A 24,963-nucleotide genomic window follows, 5' to 3' on the forward strand; every position below is an offset into this window, starting at 1 on the left:
CTTCAAACTGTCCATCAAGAAATATAGGTCCTTAACAGATATAAATATAGCAAAATTTCATGAAAAATTGATAACTTCTATATTAATTTTTCCCCATATCTTTTAAAAACATAATTAATTTCAATGTATACTTCCATTAATCGTTTGAGATAGAGATATAAGAACAATAAAAAAAAAAAATTGGCAAAATTATAAGGGGAAATAACTCTGCATATATATATGACAATGTTTAAGTCAAAACATGGATTGAATTTTTTTCTGAACTTTTTTCTGGACTTATTTTTTTCTGTTTGATTAATAGTTTATGCTAAATCATCTAGTGCCGTTTAAAAAACATGTTGCATTTTTTTTAGATAATAAAAAATCAAATCAGGAAAGTGGAACTTAGGACTTAGGTTATCATGTTTTATATTCGAAGTGGTACAGACTAGTAAAAACAGCAAAAAGAAAGTAGAATAATATAGTTTTGACTTCAGGGTTTCATAACTTTTTTTTTTCTTCCTGGCATGAATCACTTTTTCCCCATAAAAATAACAATTTCACACTTCTAAATAAATGATATGTTCATGAAACAATTTTCAACGATCAGGCTCAGCAGGTCAGTTCATACTGAAATATCAGTGAAAGTGAAATAAACCCTATTTAGTTGTGTTAAGTTTCATCATACATTTCAATTCAATTTTCCACAATTCAGAATTATTCCAGATTCAAATAATTCCTCACTTTAAATTTGGATGCAAGTAAGAAAAAGGTCTTGAAATTGACTGTTGCACATTTTACTTATCAATTTCCTGACCTCATTAAAGTTTCTACCTTTTATTTTTAGCCTAAATTTTAAGTACTTTTATTGTATAGGGGTATACAGAAAATACAATCATATGAAATTGATACTATTGGTATCTGTATCGAAACTTGTTAATTATTGACAATATTGATTATGTGGAAAACAAAGGCTATTTTAGTTATATATAAAGTTAGATTCTTTTTCTTTTATGTAATGCAGGCTAACAAATTGGACCTCATTATTTTAGTAGTATAGATATTACATATACTTATACAGCAGTCAGGGGAGTTACTTGTACAAGTGATTTTTAAAATCACTTATTTGAGTGATTTTTTATTTTTGCTTAGAAACATAGCTATAGGTATAAAAACTTGAAAATTTGAACTTCCCCCAATTTGTAGCTCGTTGTAATTTTGTGAGATTGTTCCTAAACTACATGGTTTTCCAAAGATATGGTGGGAAACACCGTTAACATTGACAAAATAAAGGAATTTGCAAAAATTACTTGAAAATGACTAAAAATAGCCTTGAAATATTTATAGTCTGGGGATTTTATAAGATTTTTGCTGGTACTGTGAATATTTTTCCAATAAACTTCAACATTTAAACTACATTTTGACGTTGAAAAAAATATGTACTCTCGATAGAAATATAAGTACTTGCGTGGTTTGAAAATTGGACCTTCTGAAGATTTTAAATCACTTCAATGAGTGATATTTTTATTCAGATACAAAAGATCATTTCAGCAAGTGATTTTTGGGAATGAAATTAACTTAAAGGGGAATAACTCCGGACGACTTAAAAAGTTTGAAACAAAATCATGTAAATCAGAATGTCAGAAATTTTTGGCACAATAATAAAAATATGAAATCATTGTGTGCCTTCTTGATTTATTATAATTTCATAATTTCTTCACACTGCAAACAAAAATATTAAATATCTATTTGATAAATTCAGACTTAATAAAGCAGATCTTTCTGAACAAACTCCATAACAACTTACATGCCAAGATAATGTTCTTTTATCAAAGATGGTAAACAAATAATTTACATGTTTTTCTGTGTATACTGTCCACATTCAACTTTCTATATATACTGGCAACTTGGTTCTGTTTGGTTAATACAGGATAAAAACAAATGTTTATTTATATTTTGTGAGATTGTTCATTTGTGTTTTGAATGTCTCAAATGACCATAGGTGGATCCAGGGGAGGGCCTGATTTGCAAATGATTTGTGGGAAAAATTTGGTTGATTATATAGGGGATCACTGACGCATGACTGGAGCCCCCCCCCCCCCCTTTTATGAAAGTTCTGGATCCTCCACTGATGACTGTGCTGTGGCAACCTCTGGGGATGGGACCCCCCCCTTTTTGGCCAATCAATGCATTTGAATGGGGACATAGTTGGATCCCCAATTTAAAATGGCTAGATCCACCCCTGCTAGATACTCTAGTTGGTCTAATAGGAGGTACACTTCTTTGTTGTTGACGATCTTGTACATCAATGGGAGTCTGCATTTTTGTTTTAATTGATCTAACATCCTGATTTATGCATGTTATATCAAATTATTAAAAATCATTGTGCAGCAAGATCATTTGTACCATCACAGAAATCACTCTGTACAGTGATTTAAAATCATTTGTACAAGTGATTAACACTATTATTTATCCTGGTCTTATGGGTTTTCTTACTATTTTTAATGAATGTATTTTGACATCACAATTTCCATAGCAAAAGCATGCATTGTACGAATTCATAAGTAAGAAAACTGTTAATATATGATCTGACCATAACTATTACTGAAAATCACTGTGCAATGATTTAAAATCATTTGTACAAGTGATTTATATTTTTTTTATGCAATGATTTGAAATAATTTATACAAGTGATTTTCATTATTATTTATACTGGTCTCATGCATGGGTTTTCCTAACTATAAAAAATGCATTGTGATGTCAAACTTTTATTGAAAAAGCATGCATAGCAGTACAAAAACATAGGATTTGACCATAATGAAGGTCTCATACTGTGCAATGATTAAACCATTATGATTACAAGTGATTTTTATTATTCTAAACCCTAGCTATAGCGTTGAATCTTGCTTTAAAAACTTGGAGGGGGGTAAACTGTTTTACCTCTGTCTGTCCATCCGTCAGTCCGTCTGTTCCTCCATTCGTCTTTGCATCCGTTCATCCCACTTCAGGTTAAAGTTTTTGGTCAAGGTAGTTTTTGATGAAGCTGAAGTCTAATCAACTTAAAACTTAGTACACATGTTCCTTACCATTTATAGCACACAAGGTATTTATAGCCAATTGACCTTGTCAGTGATAATGGTGATATATACCAACAAATCCAAACACTTTTACAGTGATGATAATGACTTCTTCTTTCCCTGAATTCATAATGATGAATTTGGAAAACACATCACTGGGTACAATGTATACAAGTAGCTGACTTCTATAAATCCTAACACCAAATTTTGAAATCCTTGGCAAGTAGTTCCTGACAAAAATGCAATGCATTTATTCATGGTACAGACAGACGGATTAATGCACAGACCAGAAAACATAATGCCCCTCTACTATTGTAAGTGGGGCATAAAAAATATAGATTTGATTTGATTTCCTTCGTAAATGATCTTGTGCTGGACAGCAGGACCCCTTGCTGAACCAGATTACAACAAAAAAGTTATCTGAATTTGAATTTGTTGAAATAGTTATATTCTGACAAAAAGATTGAAATGATCTAGATGATTAGTCCTGGTCATTAAATAAAAAGATTAATATTCTGATATTGGATGTCTAACAAGGGAGGGGTTTCCAATCAGAAATCACTTCTTAACCAGTGTTCTATTGAAATCACTCTGAAGGAACAGTAAATTAAAGTCACTCGATTCATCCCCCCTTTTTAGGTGACTGAAGTTTTGATCCATCAACAAACATGGCTACCAATTCATTAAAGAACATTTAAATGGTATTTTTAAGCCACTCATTATAGATATATATAGAAAAGCAAAAATAATCATTGAAGAAAGATTTAAGCAAAAAATAACAAGATTCAGCAGTCAAGAACCTCTTTTTTACCAAGATTCAATTATTGTAATCCACATATTTTGTCTCAGCCCTCTGAAATTATACGATTTACAAACATTTGAAATGATTGATAAATATAAAGTTATTTTTTTAAAATTTGAATTAAAAAAAATTTATATCTGTTTTCACCATCTACATGATCTAGAAAGTAATTGAAAATACTGCTGGTATCAGAAATGAACACCAATTTTAATTCACTCTGTGCAGTGATTTTAAATCATTTGCTTAAGTGATTTTAAATCATTTGCACAAGTGATTTTAAATCATTTGCAAAAGTGATTTTAAATCATTTCCACAAGTGATTTACGTTCTAATTGAATGAAAAAACTCTGTGCTGTGATTTAAAATCATGTGTACCAGTGATATACATTATTTCAAAATGTATGTGATGAAAGACACCCTTTGAAGTGTTTTATTTTCATTTATAAGAGTGATCAATACTATGAATGATTATATTCCATATGATAAATTTACTTCACTAGAAATTATTATTATGACCTGCAAAATCTTATTTATCACTGCTCAGGTCTTTAGTTTTCTACAAACATGACAAATGTATGTTAAAATGTTTGTGTTTGTTTTTGGTCAAAGCATTTGAAGTTTATTAATAATTATTGTTCTTACTGTTCCTTTTTATGCCCATTTGTAGTGCTTGTCCAGGCTGTCTGTTCGTCCAAAAATTGGTTTCTGTTCTCTGACTTAAATTTGCCTCAACCAAATGTTATCAACATATAGACAATGCTTATATTACCGCCAAACTCAGCAATAATTGTTTTTTTATATTTTAAGTTTTGGTGGTTTGAAACCTCTGCTTTATGAAAAACATGTAATTCATGTACTACTGCTAATGCTATTTTTTGCTCAGAAAATAAATTTTACTCAGGGCTTACAAGTTAGTTTTTTTATTTATTTTTACCTTTTTTATAGTTATTTTAATGTCAAGAAGACCCCTGTTGTGATGTTGTCCTCTGAAAGAGAGGGATAATCCTGGTTTCTTATTAAAGATTTTCCAAACAATAATAATCACTTGAATGAGTGATTTTAAAAAATATTTGTAATCACTGGTAGAAGTGATTTTTAAAAAGTAATGAAAGGGAATTAACTCTTATTATGTTGAAAATATCACTTGAGAAAGTGATTTTAAAAATCACTTGTACAAGTAACTCCCCTGACTGTACAGAAGTAAAGGCAATAATAATAATAATCAATGCCTCCAAATTTAAACTTATTTTTGTCTATATACTGTTAAAGTGTACAAACTCTGACAATCAACTTCAAAATTATTGCTCAAATAATTAAAAATTGTCCATTAAATAAAAATATTAGAAAACTATTATCAGTAACAAGGTCATTCCAGGTAATGGTCATGATGGTGTTTATAAACTCACCAGGACCTGAACATTTTATTTCAAAATGGTTCATCTAGAATGATATTGTCATGATCAGTGACCAGAAAATTTCTTGCTGTTAAATAGTACTCCACTCTGTACAGAATGAATTGTGAAATAATTAAATATTTACTAATGAGACTGACTGAGCAGCCTATGTTTTGATAGACAGCAACAAAAATCTGGTAATTAAATAACATTATAAATATCATGAATATATGGGTAAGAAAAAGATTAGAAAAATTGTTTGATTAGATTTTAAATAATTTCCCTTTTAATGATCTGTCAGTTCCACGATTTTATGAGTTAAAATGATTGTCCCTTTTGCATGTTTTGCCTCCCTTTTATAAAGCTCTAATGGAAAATAAATATTAACATTTATATTATATTGTGTTCATTCACTCACACTTTAAAATTACAAAACACAGACAATCTAGCCAATGTGCACTAGATCAGGCGCTTAATATTCATATTCAAATTTGATGTGTATTTTAAAATTGTTGTCACTGAGTCAAACTATGGAAGTATTTATTATAGTGACTTCAAACTTCAATGGTTTGGGATACCAGAATCAGTGAACAATCTATAAAGCTAGAAGAATGTTAGATAAATTTCGCTGTACCGTCAGATCCTGTTTTATCCCAGGAATAATTTTAAAAAATTTAATGGAAAATCTGTGGCACTCTGGTTTGCTTTTTTCTCTCGTTAAGTTTGAAGCATATCGTTATTGTATAAATCTATGTAATAATTAAGGGGTTTGCTAGTGTTATTGTCCTTTAAGTGTTGAAATTGCTAATCTTACAATTTTGAAAAAAAGTTACCTACATCCGAAAATAAAGTTACGGACAGTCTGATTATTTTTTACTTAAAAGTTACGGACATCTTATGCATTTTTTAAAAGTTGGCTGTGCGCTAAAGTGAAGTCAAAATTAACAAATTTGTAGTGATGGTAGGTGATTTCTTTATTCTGAAATCCTATCAATATTTACATAGATCATGGAAAACGTTGCAAAAAGTAGATTTCGTATCAACTATCATACAAATTTAGAGTCACGGCCGTTTAAGCACAGTGAGAATGACTAGTAGGTCTGCACTAACTTAATGATGTAAGACCTTAAACTTACAGATCTTATTATCAAGGTCCATAACTGGAAAAGATATAGCAAACTTTCAAGAAACCTTGATTTCTTCTATTTTTAAATCCTTTTAAAGAAAAATATATCTAAAAATATGTTTAATTTGAATTTGAATTTCATTAAAGATTTTAGATAGAGATATAAAGGCAATCACGAAATTTCAAAATCCTCATTGTAAGGGGAAATAACTCTGCATAACATTTCAAAAGTATTTGTTTACTGAGAAATATTTTGCTTTATTGCATCCTTTAAAATAAAGGCAAATTTACTCACTACTTTTGTAAGGTTTAAATTAGAATAATATGATTGAAAACTGCTATTTTTTATTAAGGAAATGAAGCCTAGCTTATATGTTTCAATGTTTCAACTCTTCAAAATAAAAAAAATTCACAGAATGAAAATGTGTGACCTGTGTTTTTTTTAATTTTTGGAGTATACCCTTATTAAAGTAATTTCCATATACTCTGTGTTACAATTTATTTTCAGATCATTTTTTCATATAAAGTATAAATGATATTCGTAAGGTTTTTTTTATTTATATTTTTTTTAGATCAGTTTACTTCACTAAATTTTAATAATGGCATGCTAGGAATAAAAACATTTTTTTATTTCAACTATAATATTTAATCATTTTTTTATTTCATTTATAATATTTAATCAATGAGTGTAAGTTTAGACTTGTACCTTTACTCATTTAGTTTGGGAGAAAGACAATAACCTACCTGAGTAAAACTCAATGCCCCTTTGCTATGGTGGGTGCATAAAAAGTTAATTTTTCACAAATATTACACATGCTTTATTTAGTATGTAAAATATGCATACATGTGTGAAATTCTCTTAAGCACCAGATAGAAAAAATGATTGCATGCTAAATAAAACAAGAGCATCTATTATCTGTAATATTCAAACACTTTCAGATTATTTTTTTTTTTAAATGATGGTGATTTCCAGTCAATTAATGATTAACAAAATGACTCCAGGAAATGAGTCCAGAATTACTTGTTTTTAAGTATTGTCGCAAAACATCTGGTTTTAATTTCGTCTTCAATAACGACAGAAACATAAATAGAGATGTCTGACAAATATACCATTTTGATTCATTTCTATTGTTTCATTCTTAATTTATCGCCTTCTTTATAACTATTCTTAAACAATTTTAGAAAAAAATTGTAAGAGTTTCACAGACAAAAGTCGAAGGCTCAACAAAAATTTTAAGAAAATTCATGAAGCAACGATACAGTCAAAACATCTATGTGATTTAAACAATTATATTTTTTTTAAAAAGAGGGCACCAACTTATAAGTTATCTCAAAATTATAATAATTGTGTGAAAATATTTCTGAATCCTTGATATGGAAAGCAATGATTTTGTTTTTTTTAATACTAAATTGTTATTATTTTCAGTAATAAAGATTGTTCACAGAGAATTGTTTTACTAAATCTAGACAGGGGACAGTTGCATGATTTATCTTCTCCTCTTTCAAGATATGTTTTAGATAATACTTTTATTTGGCTCTAAGTGCATAAAATATTTGTGTTGTGGCTTTTAAAAAGAATCACATTTAACCAGAGAAAGGCTGTAAGGCTTACAATATAATATAGCCCATCGTCTAAGCATATGTGTGAAGGTCAGAGGCTTCCAGGTTAAATCCCTCCCAAGCTGCTTCCCTTTCCCCTTTGCATATGTTGTTCGCAGAATATCAGAATTAGACTTACTTGGTAGAAGTTTCAATTTGTAGTTTGGGTGGCACACTAAAGATTAAACCAATAGACTGAGTTTTGGTTAGTTGAATTTACTATGGACTTTGCCTTGTTGCAGTAAAACAATAAGGTTACACAGGTATTTTTAGTATATGTACACAGGTGACTGGTTTTGTCAAAATCATAAAATCACTAATTGTAAAAAAAGGTTATCTTTAGCCAAACAACTAACAGATATATATTAATATTTAACCATCATATTCTCCTAGCTTCATTGTAGAACATTCCACCCATATGATGCACATCACCATAATAACCAGATGCTCCGCAGGGCGCAGCTTTATACGACCGCATAGGTTGAACCCTGAACGGTTGGGGCAAGTATGGACACAACATTCAAGCTGGATTCAGCTCTAAATTTGGATTGTGATTAAATAGTTGACACAGCATAGGTTTTGGACACAGAATGAATGTGGTCTAATGAACTTAAAATATTTTTTTTGTCTTTGAGCAATCACTATGCTGTTGAATATTAATCCTCTCAAAAAAATGTTTGAAGAAATTTTCTTTTTATTTATGAAATCTGAAATGAGAAAAATTAACCCCCCCCACCATTTTTTTTTTCACATCCCCCTTTCCCTTTTTTCAAAACTGATCTCAATTCAAATTTCTAATGGAGTTTGCAACAATAACTACTCATTTAAATACATCATAAAATATTAAAATGTAACAAAAAGTGCTTGTTATCACTGAATGGTAAAGAGTGTTTTAATTTATCAGTTGGTAGTAAAAGTGAGTATACATTGTGCATTGTATAAAACAATGATTTAAGTTGATTCAACTACTATTCTGGACAAAGAAAGATAACTCCAATCAATTGAAAATTTCTTGCTATTGCACAATATTGTGCAATTAGATATTTCTTGCTATTGCGCAATACTGTGCAATTGAAAATATTTGCTATTGCACAATACTGTGCAATTGAAGATTTCTTGATATTGCACAATACTGTGCAATTGAACATTTTTTGCTATTGCACAATACTGTGCAATTGAAGATTTTTTGCTATTGCTGAATACTGTGCAATTGAAAATTTCTTGCTATTGCACAATACTTAATATAATAATTTTGGATCCTGATTTGAACCAACTTGAAAACTGGGCCCATAATCAAAAATCTAAGAACATGATTAAATTCAGCATATCAAAAAAGCCAAAGAATTCAATTTTTATTAAAATCAAACTTAGTTTAATTTTGGACCCTTTGGTATTTAATGTAGACCAATTTGAAAACGGGACTAAAAATTAAGAATCTACATACACAGTTAGATTTGGCATATCAAAGAACCCCAATTGTTCAATTTTTGATGAAATCAAACAAAGTTAAATTTTGGACCCTGATTTGGACCAACTTGAAAACTGGGCCAATAATCAAACATCTAAGTACATTTTTAGATTCAGCATATCAAAGAACCCCAAGGATTCAATTTTTGTTAAAATCAAACTAAGTTTAATTTTGGACCCTTTGGACCTTAATGTAAACCAATTGGAAAACGGGACCAAAAATTAAGAATCTACATACACAGTTAGATCCGACATATCAAAGAACCCCAATTATTCAATTTTTGATGAAATCAAACAAAGTTCAATTTTGGACCCTTTGGGCCCCTTATTCCTAAAAACCTGTTGGGACCCAAACTCCCAAAATCAAACCCAATCTTCCTTTTATTGTCATAAACCTTGTGTTTAAATTTCAAAGATTTCTATTTACTTATACTAAAGTTATGGTGCGAAAACCAAGAATAATGCTTACTTGGGCCCCTTTTTGGCCCCTAATTCCTAAACTGTTCAGACCTCAACTCCCAAAATCAATCCCAACCTTCCTTTTGTGGTCATAAACCTTGTGTTTAAATTTCATTGATTTCTATTTACTTATACTAAAGTTATTGTGCGAAAACCAAGAATAATGCTTATTTGGGCCCTTTTTTGGCCCCTAATTCCTAAACTGTTTGAACTAAAACTCCCAAAATCAATCCCAACCTTCCTTTTGTGGTCATAAACCTTGTGTCAAAATTTCATAGATTTCTATTTACTTAAACTAAAGTTATAGTGCGAAAACCAAGAAAATGCTTATTTGGACCTTTTTTGGCCCCTAATTCCTAAAATTTTGGGACCAAAACTCCCAAAATCAATCCCAACCTTCCTTTTGTGGTTATAAACCTTGTGTTAAAATTTCATAGATTTCTATTCACTTTTACTAAAGTTAGAGTGCGAAAACTAAAAGTATTCGGATGACGACGACGACGCCAGCGTGATAGCAATATACGATATACGATGAAAAATTAAAAATTTTTGCGGTCGTATAAAAACTATAAAAACACAAACTTCTAATAACATTACCAGCAGGAGTCACATGAAGTACATTGCATTAATTTCAAATGTACCTCCTTCAAGACCCTCCGTACTGATATGTCTAAGCGTCTGCACAATAATCTACTTATCAGTACAATATATATGTTTAAAAAATTGTACATTTAAAAATAAAGGTTATTATCTGAAATAAAATCATCAAAATTTCTCAAATAATTGATTATATGTTGTATAAAAAATTAAAAAAAACATGTTTATAAAGTATAATCTATTCTTTTATTGTATTTTATCAAGGATATGAGACAGATTTATATAAAAAAAAAATGAAATTTAAAAATCAACCATATAAGGGCAGAAAACTCTACATAACCTAAATTACTGTGATTAGATACTGCCTTGAAGGTGCACATTGTATCCCTACTTGCTTTTTATAGAGGAAATAAAAATTTTAGAAAATATGGACAATTTATGCTAAAGGGGTCTTTCGACAGCTTCTGTAATGCTTATTTTTAACCTTTTTCAGCTGTACCAAATAACCATTTTAATTTCAAAATTTATGACCGAAATTGTTTTAGTGTAATTTCATCCCCTTCTTGCTGTTTAAGGCATAAAACATGAAGAACAAAATTTGGAAGGGGAATGAGAAAAATTTGCAAGTAACACATTATCAATGATAGGATCAATTTTTGTGAAAAACGAAAAGGACAATAACTGTGTTTTCAAACCAGATGTCTAATATTTTGAAGAAAAGTTTTTAAAATAATCGACCCTGAGCTTTTACAATATAAATTCATTATAAAAATCCAAAAGGGGAATAAGACTTGATTTTTCTCAAATTCAATGTGGCTTTTGCCAAAATTTAAATTAAAAAAATTAAAACAGCATGCACATGGTAAAAAACTACATCAAAAAGCTGTTCTATACATCACAGCTGTTCAATTTCCCAAAATATGAGAAAAAAATCTATTCTTTTTCATTATAGCCAATACAGCTACTAATTTTATTGATTTTTCATTCCTTGCTTGTAAATGAAAAAACAACAAAACACATAACTATAATCAAAGAGCTGAAAGCTCTGAAGAAAAATGACGCCACTGTCTCTAATATTGGGATAGTTTTTATGCAAGTCTTGATTTTCACATACCTTAATTAGTTTAACAATGCAACATGTCTCGTAAGCATATAATTGATACTTGTATATGTGTGTGTGTGAAGTGAAGGTGACAACTGGCTGTTTTTTTAAAGATAAATGAATAGGTCAAGACTACCTGAATTTGTACAAGTAAATACCGTAGAAAGGCTTGTATATTTCTCACTGGTACATAGTCTGAATCCGGGTCCGTTCGCACCCCATTCACGTTTGCGCCCACTCATGTTCGCCCCCTTTCACTTTCACACCCTACATGTTCGCACCCAATCTTAATTGGTTTTGTGTTTAATAACTCTGTAAGCAAGTGTTTTCTTATAAGTATAATTGTTGTCATTGTCTCAAAATAAAGTGTTGAATAAATCTTAATCATGTTTTGGATAGGGTATTGTTAAAAATAATAATAATCCTTTCTAAATAAAGTGGTATTTTGTCAACGTTTTATTTTGTGTTGAATAACTCTTAATCATGTTTTGGTTAATGTATTGCTATAACTTTGTTTCATTGAATTGTTTCAAAATGAAGTGAGATTCTGACTATGTTTTTTTCTGTGTGTTGAATAAATTTTATCATGTTTTGGTTATAATAGTGGATTGCTATATTTTGGTTCCTATATTTTATTGCTTCGTTGTTTCAGATCAAAGGGACCAAGCTGTTAAAAACAATTATCTTTTTTGTGTTTTTCCTTTAAAATCTTCAATGTTTTACTCATACCAAGCTATAAATACATTCAGTATTTACACCAAAGCAATTTAAAACAACAATCATGATTTTCCAATTATTCAACTTGAATTTGAATTAAAATTGGGCGCGAATGAGTAGAGTGTGAACGGACCTTGGGTGCGAACGTGTAGGGTGCGAAAGTGTATTGGGCGCGAACAGACCTGATACCACAGTCTGAACCCCCTTCTCCCACAAAATATTAAGTAAATAATCTTTTTGTTACTGTTATCAAAGGTCTAATGAAACTCAGGTAATTTCAAACATTTGTCAAAGAATTCTAGTCAAACCAGCACCTGGTTAAATTGGCACCTGGACAAATCAGCACCTGGTTAAATCGACACCTGATATAGTCAATTCGTCACCCATGTTAAATATATATTTTTAACAGTATTTTAAGCAAAAAGAGTAAAAATAAGAAAGGGGTTGCCAGAATTTTTTCAGTATTTAAGCAAAAAGAGTTAAATACTAACTTTCACATTTTTGGGTGTTCATGTACATTTTGTATATATATTTATTTTTCTCAACTAAATGACTTTTTTGGTGTATTTTTAATGTAATATATATGAGTAGTCCAAATAATTATTACGTCTGGCAAGGCTTTTTTAATTTCATTCTGGGACACCTTCCTATGACCGCAAGGCTATGTTAATTATTTTCTGGGACGCCTTCCTACGAACGTCGTAGGAAGGCGTCCCAGAAAAAAAATAAAATATCCTTGCCAGACGTCATAATTATTTGGACTAATACATGAGATATTGGATATTTTTATGCATTATTTTAACCAGTTGAGCATTTTACGGGATTTTTGGTTTAATGCTGTTTAAACTTTACTGAAAAAAAACACCTTAAATTTGCTCATTATTTGGCATGAAAGTTTTATTTATTGAAAGGGACTCATAGTTTTCCATTTTATTTTAATAATTGTCTAATTGTTAGAACAACAGTTGGGTAAGGGCTTCGTTGTTTACCTTTATACACAACAACATATTCACTTTGGTTTCCTTGTTTACCTAAATACACAGCAACATATTCACTATGTACTTGGTAACAGTTATTAATTAATTGAATAGAAAATATTATAACAAATATTATTGGATGCCGAATTGACGTCAAATAGGTGCCGATTTGACTAGATGCCAATTCAACCAGGTGCCGACTTGACTTGTACGTTTCAATTCCTCTGCGATCGTTTGCGGTATTTTCTTGAGAAAACCTATTTTCCATCATCAAAGAGAAGAAGAAACTGCTTGAAAATGATTCTGGAACGCTTCATGATTGTAAAAATAAGTTTAATTCACTCAAATAACAATTTTGAAACTTGCGATGTTTAAACAGGAAGTTTCAAAAGCACGTGTAAAAGAAGAAATTAACCGGTGAGAGTGGAAATCCGTACATGACAGATATCACTATAGTACGACTTTGAAAGTAAAACAGTTCCATCCTTTTGTAAAACAGTCTTTAATATACCTATCACATTAATGTTTGACGGGTCTTAAGCTTATTCAAACCATATAAGTCGGTATGAAACACCAAAACGGAATGAACAATAACCGATTACGTTTTGTAGTTTACAAATTCTAAACTGGTTCCCGTCAAACTACAACACTTTGTTCGAGTGTAGTGGAATACAAGCAGAAACCAGTTAGTTTGTATAGTAAATATGAAACCGAGTGTAAACTGGTTCCTGGCTGATAACTACACAATGATCATGCATAATGATAACACAAGCAGATTCCAGTTTGTATGGAAAATAGTAAATACGAAACCAAGCGCGGTAGGCAGAGAAATGTAATGAAGTTCAGGTCGGCAGTAATGGAACAATGACTGCGTCATTTTCCAAAAAAAACAATAGGGAACATATATACTAAGTTTCAAGTTGATTGGACTTCCACTTCATCCAAAACTACCTGCACTAAAAACTTTAACCTGAAGTGGGACAAATGGACGAACAGACAAACAAACGAACGAACGAATGAACGAAAGGAACGGACGCACAGACCAGAAAACATAATGCCCCTCTTCTATCGTAGGTGGGGCATAAAATACAATGGCATTTGCAGAGGTCTTATCAATTGAACAGCACGGTTTAACATACTCTGGATTAAAAAATATTCATTGAATACTAATTTTTGTGGTCAAAGGGAAACAACAAATTTAAAGGTTTATCAAATTTATAGCTTTTCTATTGAAATTCTCAATTTTATGCAAATTTTAGCAAGACCACAAATTAAAATATCCACAAGTTTTTCTTGATCCACAAAAATGGTATGCACGAAAAAATAATGAATGCAGAGTATTCTGCAAAAGGATTATTTCTACTGATTGTGGTCTTTTTATACTGCATAGAAAATAATACAGATTTGTGATTTCCTTTTCATTCCATCTATAGTAATGATTATAATGCTGGTAAGTAGACAGTATCATACCAGCACACTTTTTAAATTACCTCAATATCCCTACAAGTAACAACCAAGAACCATTTTCTAGATAATTTTGCATAATGGTAAAAGTTTCATACTGATAGAAAAGACCACAGACTCACATTCAATAATTAAACTTCCCTTCCTACCCCCAAATACATTTTAATGGAATAGTCCAAAAAACTATAATCAGTAGCTCAATGGTAAACATGTAATGTAAGTTTGTTAACTTTTTTAAGGGTGTGTACTGTGGTGGATTCTAAATAAAATAAATTACCAGTGCCAAGGTACAGATTTGGCATCAATATTCTCATCTGATTTGTACACTTGCTGGTAAACTCCTTCTTTGACCCATTTCTGTATACAGGGTATATGAAACATGGCATAGCACACTTTACAACTCCATATCTATAGTTAAAAAGCAGAGAGATTATGATGAAATAATTATACTTCATACTTTATTTGGCCTTTTTAACTTTTTTGGATTCGAGCATTACTGATGAGTCTTTTGTAGACAAAACTCGCGTCTGGCGTATATACAAAATTTAGTCCTGGGTATCTATGATGAGTTTATTTATAATGAACAAAAACAAAGTGTCTTTAACATGAGAAATGCAGGATACAAACAGACCATTAAAGTGAGAGTTTTTGCTCCTTATTGAAGGCTGCACTGTGACTCTGCAATTATAGAGCTGTTTCTTTGTGTTTTTTTCTGTGTTTGTTCAGATTTTGTGTCGTAGATGGATACCCCATATTCTTTATTATTTTTGATCATTTTCAAATTACTGAATATGATTTTAAAATTAATAACTTTATAAGAATTAGTTTCCCTGCTTATATACAGAAGTTTGTCTTAATTTACAAGAAACTTTAAACATATATTACATGTAACTACTTAAAGGGGCACTAGCTACGAAATATATAAAAAATCTAAAGTTTGAATTTTTTTTGTTCAATCAATAATGAAAGTGAAATAGTGAAATAACAATTCGTTTTTTGCAGCCAAAAAGGTTAAATTTTGTCAAATTAAGCTAAGAAACATTGATAATTAGTTACAAGTGAATGAGTCAACCTCTTTAAATCAGTATTCATGTGAACTTCAATTTAAACCCTAGCTAGAGATTGACAACGCATGCATTGTACGTGTACTGGTTATTTAAAGAAAAAGAATGTCAACAATGAAAGTGAAACTACGGTAAATCATTTGATTACTAATTCGATGCACATAAAATCATTCTTATACGATTAAAAACAATGAGAAACATCTATTTTTAATCTATAAAATCAAATCAAACAGACCTATAAAAATCCAATTGCACTTGTTGGTTTAATCTATTCATATCTTTATTTATGTTTACATCGCTTATATGGTCATCTGAGATCAAATCGGTAGTTAATTAGATGGCACCTGGACTACAATAAACACGAAACGAACCTATATATATTATCTACCCTATGCTCTGTAAACTGTTTATTTTAGACTTTTGACAGTTTGGATAAATGTTTTACATTGTTGTAAATCAACTATGAGAATTTGAGTCAAATCGGTGACCATGAATTTGAGAGCTAGTGCCCCTTTAAGAAATTTCTGTTGTTATAAATTTAACTGCCTACAGAATTCAAAATGTCGCTTTAAATGGAAAAACCTTTTCTATATATATATAGAAAACCTGACAAAAACTTACTGCTTCTTCTCTCTTGATATTCTCTATACACACAAGACAAGCAGATGTCCCTGATCTAAAGGAGTACATCATATCTTCTCTGGCCTTCTCTTCATCCTCACCATGGTCTGATAAATAAAGTAATTTATCATCATGATTATAACCTACTTTTAAAATTCAATAGTATGTATCGACTTCTATTCATATTTAGAAGTCGAGAATACAACTATACCATAAAAAAGAAAGCTCATTTTTTATGAAAAAGCTCAAAGTACTTTTACTAAATTTTTTATGTATCTAATAAATAATTATCAATATTAAATAAAAAATATGTCTTGTTCAAATTGGGACCAGAAAGTGGTGTTTTTGTTTATCTGTCTGTATTATACTTAAATGGTTATATAATTTTGATGGTGGCCAATCTACAACCTGATGAAATGTGTATGACTTTTCTCATTGTTCTGGTTTTTGTAGTGGCTTTTGGGGGATTTAGGCAGACATTTTTATTGCTTCCTACTGTCATGACTGAGAATTTGTCCATATAGTAGGAATTCATTTTGATGGATGCAGGAAAAATCATGTATTTGTTGATACAATGTACTTAATTTCATGTGTTTACCAACATCTGCATGCATTGAAGTCTAAAGAAAATTATGTTGTTAAACATTTCAATTCCTGATTTATCTGTGTTCACCAAGTCCACAACAATTAGTAGCCAATCCACAGTTTGTTATATTTATTTCATGAGTCCATAAACTGATATGACAGATGATCAAATCTTTCCCTTACACCAAACGCAGATCCAACCATTTTGGAAAGTGGGTTCCATGAAACAATTACATAATTAAAAAAAAAGGGGGGAAGGATCTGTCAATACTTGCCTATAGTATCTGAATATGACTTGAAGACAGTTGATAATACATTGTCACCAATATCTCCTTCTTCTTCGTCGTCAGAGAACTGAGATTCTTCCAAAACATTCTGTATGGCCAGCTGATGCTTGCTGCTAACAGCTTCAAATTTCTTCTGAGCTTCATCTACACTGAGTTTATCTAAATAAAATAATATCACTTTAAAAAACAAGAATGAGTCCCAAATACACGGATGCCCCACTTGCACTATCATTTTCTATGCGCAGTGGACCGTGAAATTGGGGTAGAAACTCTAATTTGGCATTAAAATTAGAAAGATCATATCATAGGGAAAATGTGTACTTAGTTTCAAGTTGATTGGACTTCAACTTCATCAAAAACAACCTTGACCAAAAACTTTTAACCTGAAGCGGGACGAATGAACGGACGAATGAACAGACAGACAAGCAAACGAAAGGACTCACAGACCAGAAAACATAATGCCCCTTTATCATTATAGGTGTGGCATAAAAAATCTTCAATTCTATAACAGATGCAAACAAGAGTGAGTGCACACACTGAAATGTCCTTCTTTACTAACCATTTTGTTGATAGTCCTAAATATAAAGCTTTATCTTTATTACAAGTATCACAGAAACATAACTGTGCTCAACATGTTCAATGATTCATGAAATGATTTGTTCAACGATCTATGAAATGAGGTCGAGGTCAAGTGAAAACTATCTGACAGGTATGAGGACCTTTCAAAATGATCATGGTACCCACATACCAAGAATACTAAAAATCTGAACTTTTTTCCCAGTAGTCACTAAACCATGAAAATGATGTCAAGGACAATGTTCTTATGACAGACGAAAACTTCATAACATAAGGCATCTATAAATAAAGTATAAAGGATCAAGGTCTTCTACTTTTTGAAACATTAAGCTTTTAAGAAGTAAGTTAAGGCTTCCGCCACTGCCGCTGGATCACTAACCCTAAGTCTAGCTTTCTGCGACACAAGTACCTTGCTCTACAATAAATTATTTGAAAAAGTTTCTTACAATTACAAAATTATATTTGTGTTGTTAAGTTTCTGTCTTTTCTGTCTTCATTTGACCAATTTAAGCAAAAATATAACATTAACACAGATTTTCTTAAATTTAACAGTGTTATTTCGGCAGTGAGAGAGGCATCAAAATCTTTCCCTAAAGGATCTTACAAATTAGTTTGTCCTTTTATACCATCATGTCTACAAATATTTTCAAAACATTGTAAAGGATCAAAAGAGATGTATTCTGTACTGACAAGAAGTATTGTTATTCCTACTGGACAGCTTAAGTGGGTTTAAATTTTAGGTGAACAGAATCTGAACTGGAAAAAGATTTTCAGACTGCCTTTTGCTGTTACTAAAAATAGTAAATTACAGTGGTTGCAATATAGGATTAACCATTGCATTATTGACACAAATCAGTATTTAGTTAAAATAAAATTGACTGATGCTCCTTTATGTACATTTTGTAAATCAGATAATGAGTTTATAGAACACAGGTCTATTTTGGAATTGCAATACTGTACAAGATTTTCTAAAGGATGTTGATAACTGGTTCCTTTCCGGTGGAATAAGTCTCCCAATGAATAAACAAGTGAAACTGCGAGCTACTGCTCACGGATGATACCCCCGCCCCAAGTGGATAATATTAATAGTGTAAAAATATGCAAGTGTTCGGTAAACAGGAAGTTGTCGAGTGATGAATCTGAAAACGCATCACACGGTATAGCTGACTTATATAAATCCTGAAACCAAATTTCAGAAATCCTTGTATTGTAGTTCCTGAGAAAAATGTGACGGAAATTTTCAACTTGGCTATCATGTGTAAAATCAGACAAGTGTTCGGTAAACAGGAAGTTGTCAAGTGATGAATCTGAAAAGGCATCACACGGTATGGCTGACATATATAAATGTTGATACCAAATTACAGAAAGGGTGGATGTGTAGTTCCTGAGAAAAATGTGACGAAAGTTTCATGGGACGGACTGACTGACGGACGGACTGATGGACGGACTGACAGACAGAGGTAAAACAGTATACCCCCCTTTTTTAAAGCGGGGGTATAATTAAACTTTCTTTTTGGAGACTGATCCAAAATATTTCCCAACAATCCATATAACATGATTTTTCTTTATATTAAACAATATGTGTATAATTCTAGATGCTTTAAAAAGAATCTCTCATTGCAAGCAATTATAATAAAACTGAAAGATATGTATAAATTAAAGAGTATGATAGCTGTAAAAAATAAAAGAATTTGAAAAACTGTTATTGAATACCAGCTAATGTCTTTTTTGTTGTTGTTACAATTACTTATGACTACTTATTACTTAATTATAATCTTTTTTAAAGAAAATATTATTGTCATGTTATGTACTTGATCGGTGTTGATGGCTGTTACGAAAGAAATATCTCTCGTAAATTTTTTTTCAACATAATTATGTGATATTTAAAATATAGATAGGGATGTAAAACAATGATTTAAGTTGATTCAACTACTATTCTGGACAAAGAAAGATAACTCCAATTGAAAATTTCTTGCTATTGCACAGTATTGTGCAATTAGATATTTCTTGCTATTGCACAATACTGTGTAATTGAAAATATTTGCTATTGCACAATACTGTGCAATTGAAGATTTCTTGCTATTGCGCAATACTGTGCAATTGAAAATTTCTTGCTATTGCACAATACTGTGCAATTGAAGATTTCTTGCTATTGCTGAATACTGTAATTGAAAATTTCTTGCTATTGCACAATACTTAATATAATAATTTTGGATCCTGATTTGAACCAACTTGAAAACTGGTCCCTTAATCAAAAATCTAAGTACATGTTTAGATTCAGCATATCAAAAAAGCCCAAAAATTTACATACACAGTTAGATTTGGCATATCAAAGAACCCCAATTATTCAATTTTTGATGAAATCAAACAAAGTTTAATTTTGGACCCTGATTTGGACCAACTTGAAAACTGGGCCATTAATCAAAAATCTAAGTACGTTTTCAGATTCAGGATATCAAAGAACCCCAAGGATTCAATTTTTGTTAAAATCAAACTAAGTTTAATTTTGGACCCTTTGGACGTTTATGTAGACCAATTTGAAAACGGGACCAAAGAATCTATATACACAGTAAGATTCGGCATATCAAAGAACCCTAATTATTCAATTTCTGATGAAATCAAACAAGGTTCAATTTTGGACTCTTTGTTCCCCTTATTCCTAAACTGTTGGGACCAAAACTCCCAAAATCAAACCCAACCTTCCTTTTGTGGTCATAAACCTTGTGTTTAAATTTCATTGATTTCTATTTACTTTTACTAAAGTTAGAGTGCGAAAACTAAAAGTATTAGGACGACGACAACGACGACAACGACGCCAACGTGATACCAATATACGACCAAAAAATTTTCAATTTTTGCGGTCGTATATAAATGACATTGTATTCACAGTCTGTGTTTTTGACTGATATGAATGGTAGAACAGTCTAAATTACTGACCCAGAGCTCATATTTTGAAATTCTATAGTTAGATTATGTTGGCCTATAGATATGTCTGTCCTAAGTCAGAAACTGATGTTCAGTGGTTGTCATTTCTTGATGTGGTTCATAAATGAGTGTTTCTCGTTTTTTTTTTTTATATAAACAGACCATTGACTTTCCTGTTTGAATTATTTTACACAACTCAAGTCACTTTGGGGCTCTTTATCTTATTTATAACTTGCTGTTCAAAATGAGTCAAAGCTCCATGTTAAAAAATGGTTGAAGGCCTTACTTTCTTCTAAAGACAATTGTTAACTTTTTATACATTGTGACTTAGATAGAAAGTTGTCTCATTGGCACTCAAACCACATCTTCTTATCTATATGTTAATCCTAAACATTGCTAAAGGGAAACATACTATTGATACTGGTCTGCGATATTTCTTTTTTTGGTTGTTTGCTGGCAACACCATTTTTCCATCCATTGTCCTTGACATTGTTTTCAGAGCTACCACCATTTGTCCATTTCGCTTTGTTTTGTTCTACATTTCCACGACCTCTGCCCCTGCCACGTCCTTTCAGATAAACAGGAACTCCAGACATTTTCTATTTTACTTTAGTAACACTGAAATAAAGTCAATGTAAGTCAAACGTAGAATTTTTTTTTTTACATATATATAGCCATTAAACTCAATATCAAATAAAATAATAAAGGAACAACCTAACAGTGTGAGTAGATTTCACACACAACAGTCAGAGCTCAAGACATAAATAAGTCTGAATCTGCTTTTGACTCATACATTGTCATAGAGGAGGCCCCTCATGGGGGGGTCCTAGTAATCACATAATCACCATTTTTTTGCCAATATAATCACATAATCATTAAATATTTGCTTATCTTTAGTAATCAAATAATCATAAACTAAAAATACAGTCCTAGGTAATCAAATAATCATGAAATATTTGGCTTAATAATCAAATAATCATTAAAAAAACGGCCAAGTAATCACATAATCAAAAACCCCATGAGGGCCCTCATAGAGGTCTAAATTTGTAAGTTTTAGGATTTATATTTACTGCAAAAGGCTGTAAATTCAGTACCTGAACCTTTGAACAGCATGAAAAGTGTAAAGACAATATGTCCCAGCCTTACCAACCTAGGTTTGCATGCAGTTTGGTAAACACACAAAATCAAATATCAACAAATGCTGTAAATTTAGAAATTATTGGGTGCACTTATTATTGCAATCTTGTCATTCATTGTCATTTAAGACTTAAATACGATTTTTATCTTTGCGATATTGAGAAAAATCCTGTTTAATTCATTGCGATTATAACCCTGTTGCATTTTCATAATTAAAAAAAAGACATGTTATTATAGGACCTTCTACATTTGTTGTTTTAATCGTAAGAACCCTGCAGGGGCTAGCTGAAGGAAGCCTCCAGGTGCAGCAATTTCTCGCTGCATTGAAGACCTGTTGGTGACCTTCTGCTGTTGTCTGTTCTATGGTCGGGTTGTTAATTCTTTGACACATTCCCCATTCCCATTCTCAATTTTACAAGCAAGGTAGCCACTTTAAAACTTTCAGGAAACTACTGGCAGAAGATTTACCAGGCATTATTTCACTTGTGTTTAATTTTTCATATTTTAAATATAAACATGTTTTTTAAAAGAAAAGGTGTACATGTAGTGTAATATTTATATGGTTTAATGACATAATTCTATTTGAAAAATGTACTTAAATTGTATATACATTGATATATGGTATACATATAAATCCCTCTGGTCCTGTCACGCTAGTGAATATTTTGTTGCAATATTGGGTCTCAAAGTTGACAGCAAAATTCTCTCAAAAGTTGTGTTTGGTCTAAATGTCAAAGCAAAAAATTAATACCTTTTCAAGATGTCATTATTATTTGGACTAGAGCTAGCTTTTAAACCATATCTCATATGTCCTTATGACATGTATGATTATTTATGACAAATTGTATACAATACATTGTAGATGGCACCCTGTAAATTGTCAAAAGAATATTATAAAGACCTCAGAGATACAGTTTAGAAGCTAGAGTGAAGCACCCTTAATGTGTTTTTGCAGAAAAATATTAGTACATATATACACACAAAAAAATCTATTGGGAAATATATATATATATATTTATAACATGTATAACAAACATAACCAGATAACATAATGTCATTTAACATGTTTAAAATATAGCACAGCAATATATGTACCAATAAATAATTGTATGCAAAAAATTAAATTTGCTTTTTGTCACAGTCATGACTGTGTCAGTCCTTAGTCCAAATGATTATGACATCTTTAACCAAGAGTTTCAAATGGTGAAGTAAATTTTACTGGTGCCCTTACAAGTTGGTTCACCATTATGGAATATCAGTTTCACAGATGATATCTTGCCAAACTGTATATTAATCATGTCTATGAAATATGTCTCCTACAGTGCCCAACTGTCAATTAAACTTGGAGCCGAATCATTTCCGAGCTGGTGACAAACTGTCTTTTAAAGTTACCTTATTTAAAAAGCACATGGTTGAATGGGATCGGTAAGACTGGTTTCTGAGAAAAGTGTGCTTTTTACCTGTTAAAAGAACTTGACAAAGAACCAGTTTTAATTTATCGATTGCAAGTCTGAGGGGTCTTGAGAAATAAAAAGTTTCAATTAGTTTCAGTTTAATCAAAGAGCTGATAGCTCTGAAGTGGAAGAAGGTGAATAAAAGGTAACTTGAATTACCATAAAAGCAGCCCCACTAACCCAGGCTGCTTTGTTCCATTATCGTTATAATGTAATTTTTTTCTTCAAACAAGAAAAGGTCATAAGTACATGGATTTCCCATCCGTACAATCATTTTCTATGTTCAGTTGACTATGAAAATTAGGTAAAATCTTTAATTTGGCAGTAAAATTAAGAAGATCATATCATAAGGAACATATGTGTACTAAGTTTCAAGTTGATTGGATTTCAACTTCATCAAAAACTACCTCGACCCTAAACTTTATAACCAGAAGCAGGACGGACGGACAGACTAGAAAACATATTGCCCACAAATGGAGCTTAAAAAAGTAAGGCTCGTTACATACCCGCCAACTTTTGAAAGTTCCCAATTCCCATATGGGTTTTTCCTGCACAAATTTTTTTTTAAAGGTTACAATTTTTAGCGATGTATTTTGCACGATCTTGATTGTCTAGAAAAAGTGTCATATTTGTATGATTAACTTACATGCCTTTTTCTCAAGTCTGTTTGCATGATTCTAGTTTTAATTCGGTAGAAAAAAATATACATGAAGCTAGCAGACCAGGGTTTATTTTCCAGAGTAAGAATATTAGATGCTTGTTGAAATTTCCAATTTTAAATTATGCACAAAGATGGACCTTTAACAGGTTGGGAACAACACTCCAAATGAGATTAACCTAACTGGAAGATCAGTATAACCCACTGTAAAAAATGAGCACCAAAAAAGTCATTTATATTCATATTATTTGATGAAACTTTACCCCAAGAACTATGCATCTATAAAGTACTGAATAGTCAAAACATGTCAAAAGAATTTTCTGTTGTTTCTAAACTTATATCTTTTTTAATAATTTGACCCCTCATTTAAAAAAGTTGTTCCAAATATGAATTTTCCCACTTTTGAGTTTAATAAAAATCTTCAAAATGTACTGTATTTTTTTTCAACAGTAAAATGACCCCTTGTTTTAGGGACAGTCCCTCATTTAAGGGACACCACTCATAATTGGGGTGGGGGTGGGGTGGGGGGTCCCAACCTAAATACAAAAATAAAATATATTACAACCAGTATTATGTCAATAAATTGTCAATAAATTAGTGAAAAAATACTATTTACTATCTTTATCATGTTTTTGGTAGTACAGTAGACTCCGGCCAATGGGATACCCAGATTGTCAGCTAAAAATATCTGATTACCCGATATATTCAATAAGACGATGAATGTATATTCATTAAATATTCTACAATAATGAGTAGATCTATTGCTTAATATGTGAAAGGGCTGGAGGATTGATGGAGTGATTTTTATCAATAACATCACCACGATGTTTGTGAAATAAAATTATCAGCTGATTATGTAGCTAATGAATAAATTTGTTTCCACTTGCAGTTTTTAA

General features: G+C 31.1%; 1 protein-coding gene across 1 annotated transcript in view; it reads right to left on the reverse strand.

Annotated features, from left to right (window-relative positions):
* Positions 1-24,963, reverse strand: part of LOC143042792 (NF-X1-type zinc finger protein NFXL1-like) — a 51,769-nt gene that overhangs the window by 23,456 nt on the left and 3,350 nt on the right. Inside the window, exons 2-5 of the mRNA XM_076215252.1 lie at positions 21,231-21,436; positions 17,306-17,476; positions 16,446-16,552; positions 15,038-15,168 (exon numbers count right to left, since the gene is read on the reverse strand). Coding sequence (XP_076071367.1) covers positions 15,038-15,168; positions 16,446-16,552; positions 17,306-17,476; positions 21,231-21,414 — 593 coding nt within the window. The 5' untranslated portion in view covers positions 21,415-21,436. The remainder of the gene's footprint in view (positions 1-15,037; positions 15,169-16,445; positions 16,553-17,305; positions 17,477-21,230; positions 21,437-24,963) is intronic.

Source organism: Mytilus galloprovincialis, chromosome 8 (assembly GCF_965363235.1).
Source record: "Mytilus galloprovincialis chromosome 8, xbMytGall1.hap1.1, whole genome shotgun sequence".
In the NCBI taxonomy this organism is placed as follows: domain Eukaryota; kingdom Metazoa; phylum Mollusca; class Bivalvia; order Mytilida; family Mytilidae; genus Mytilus; species Mytilus galloprovincialis.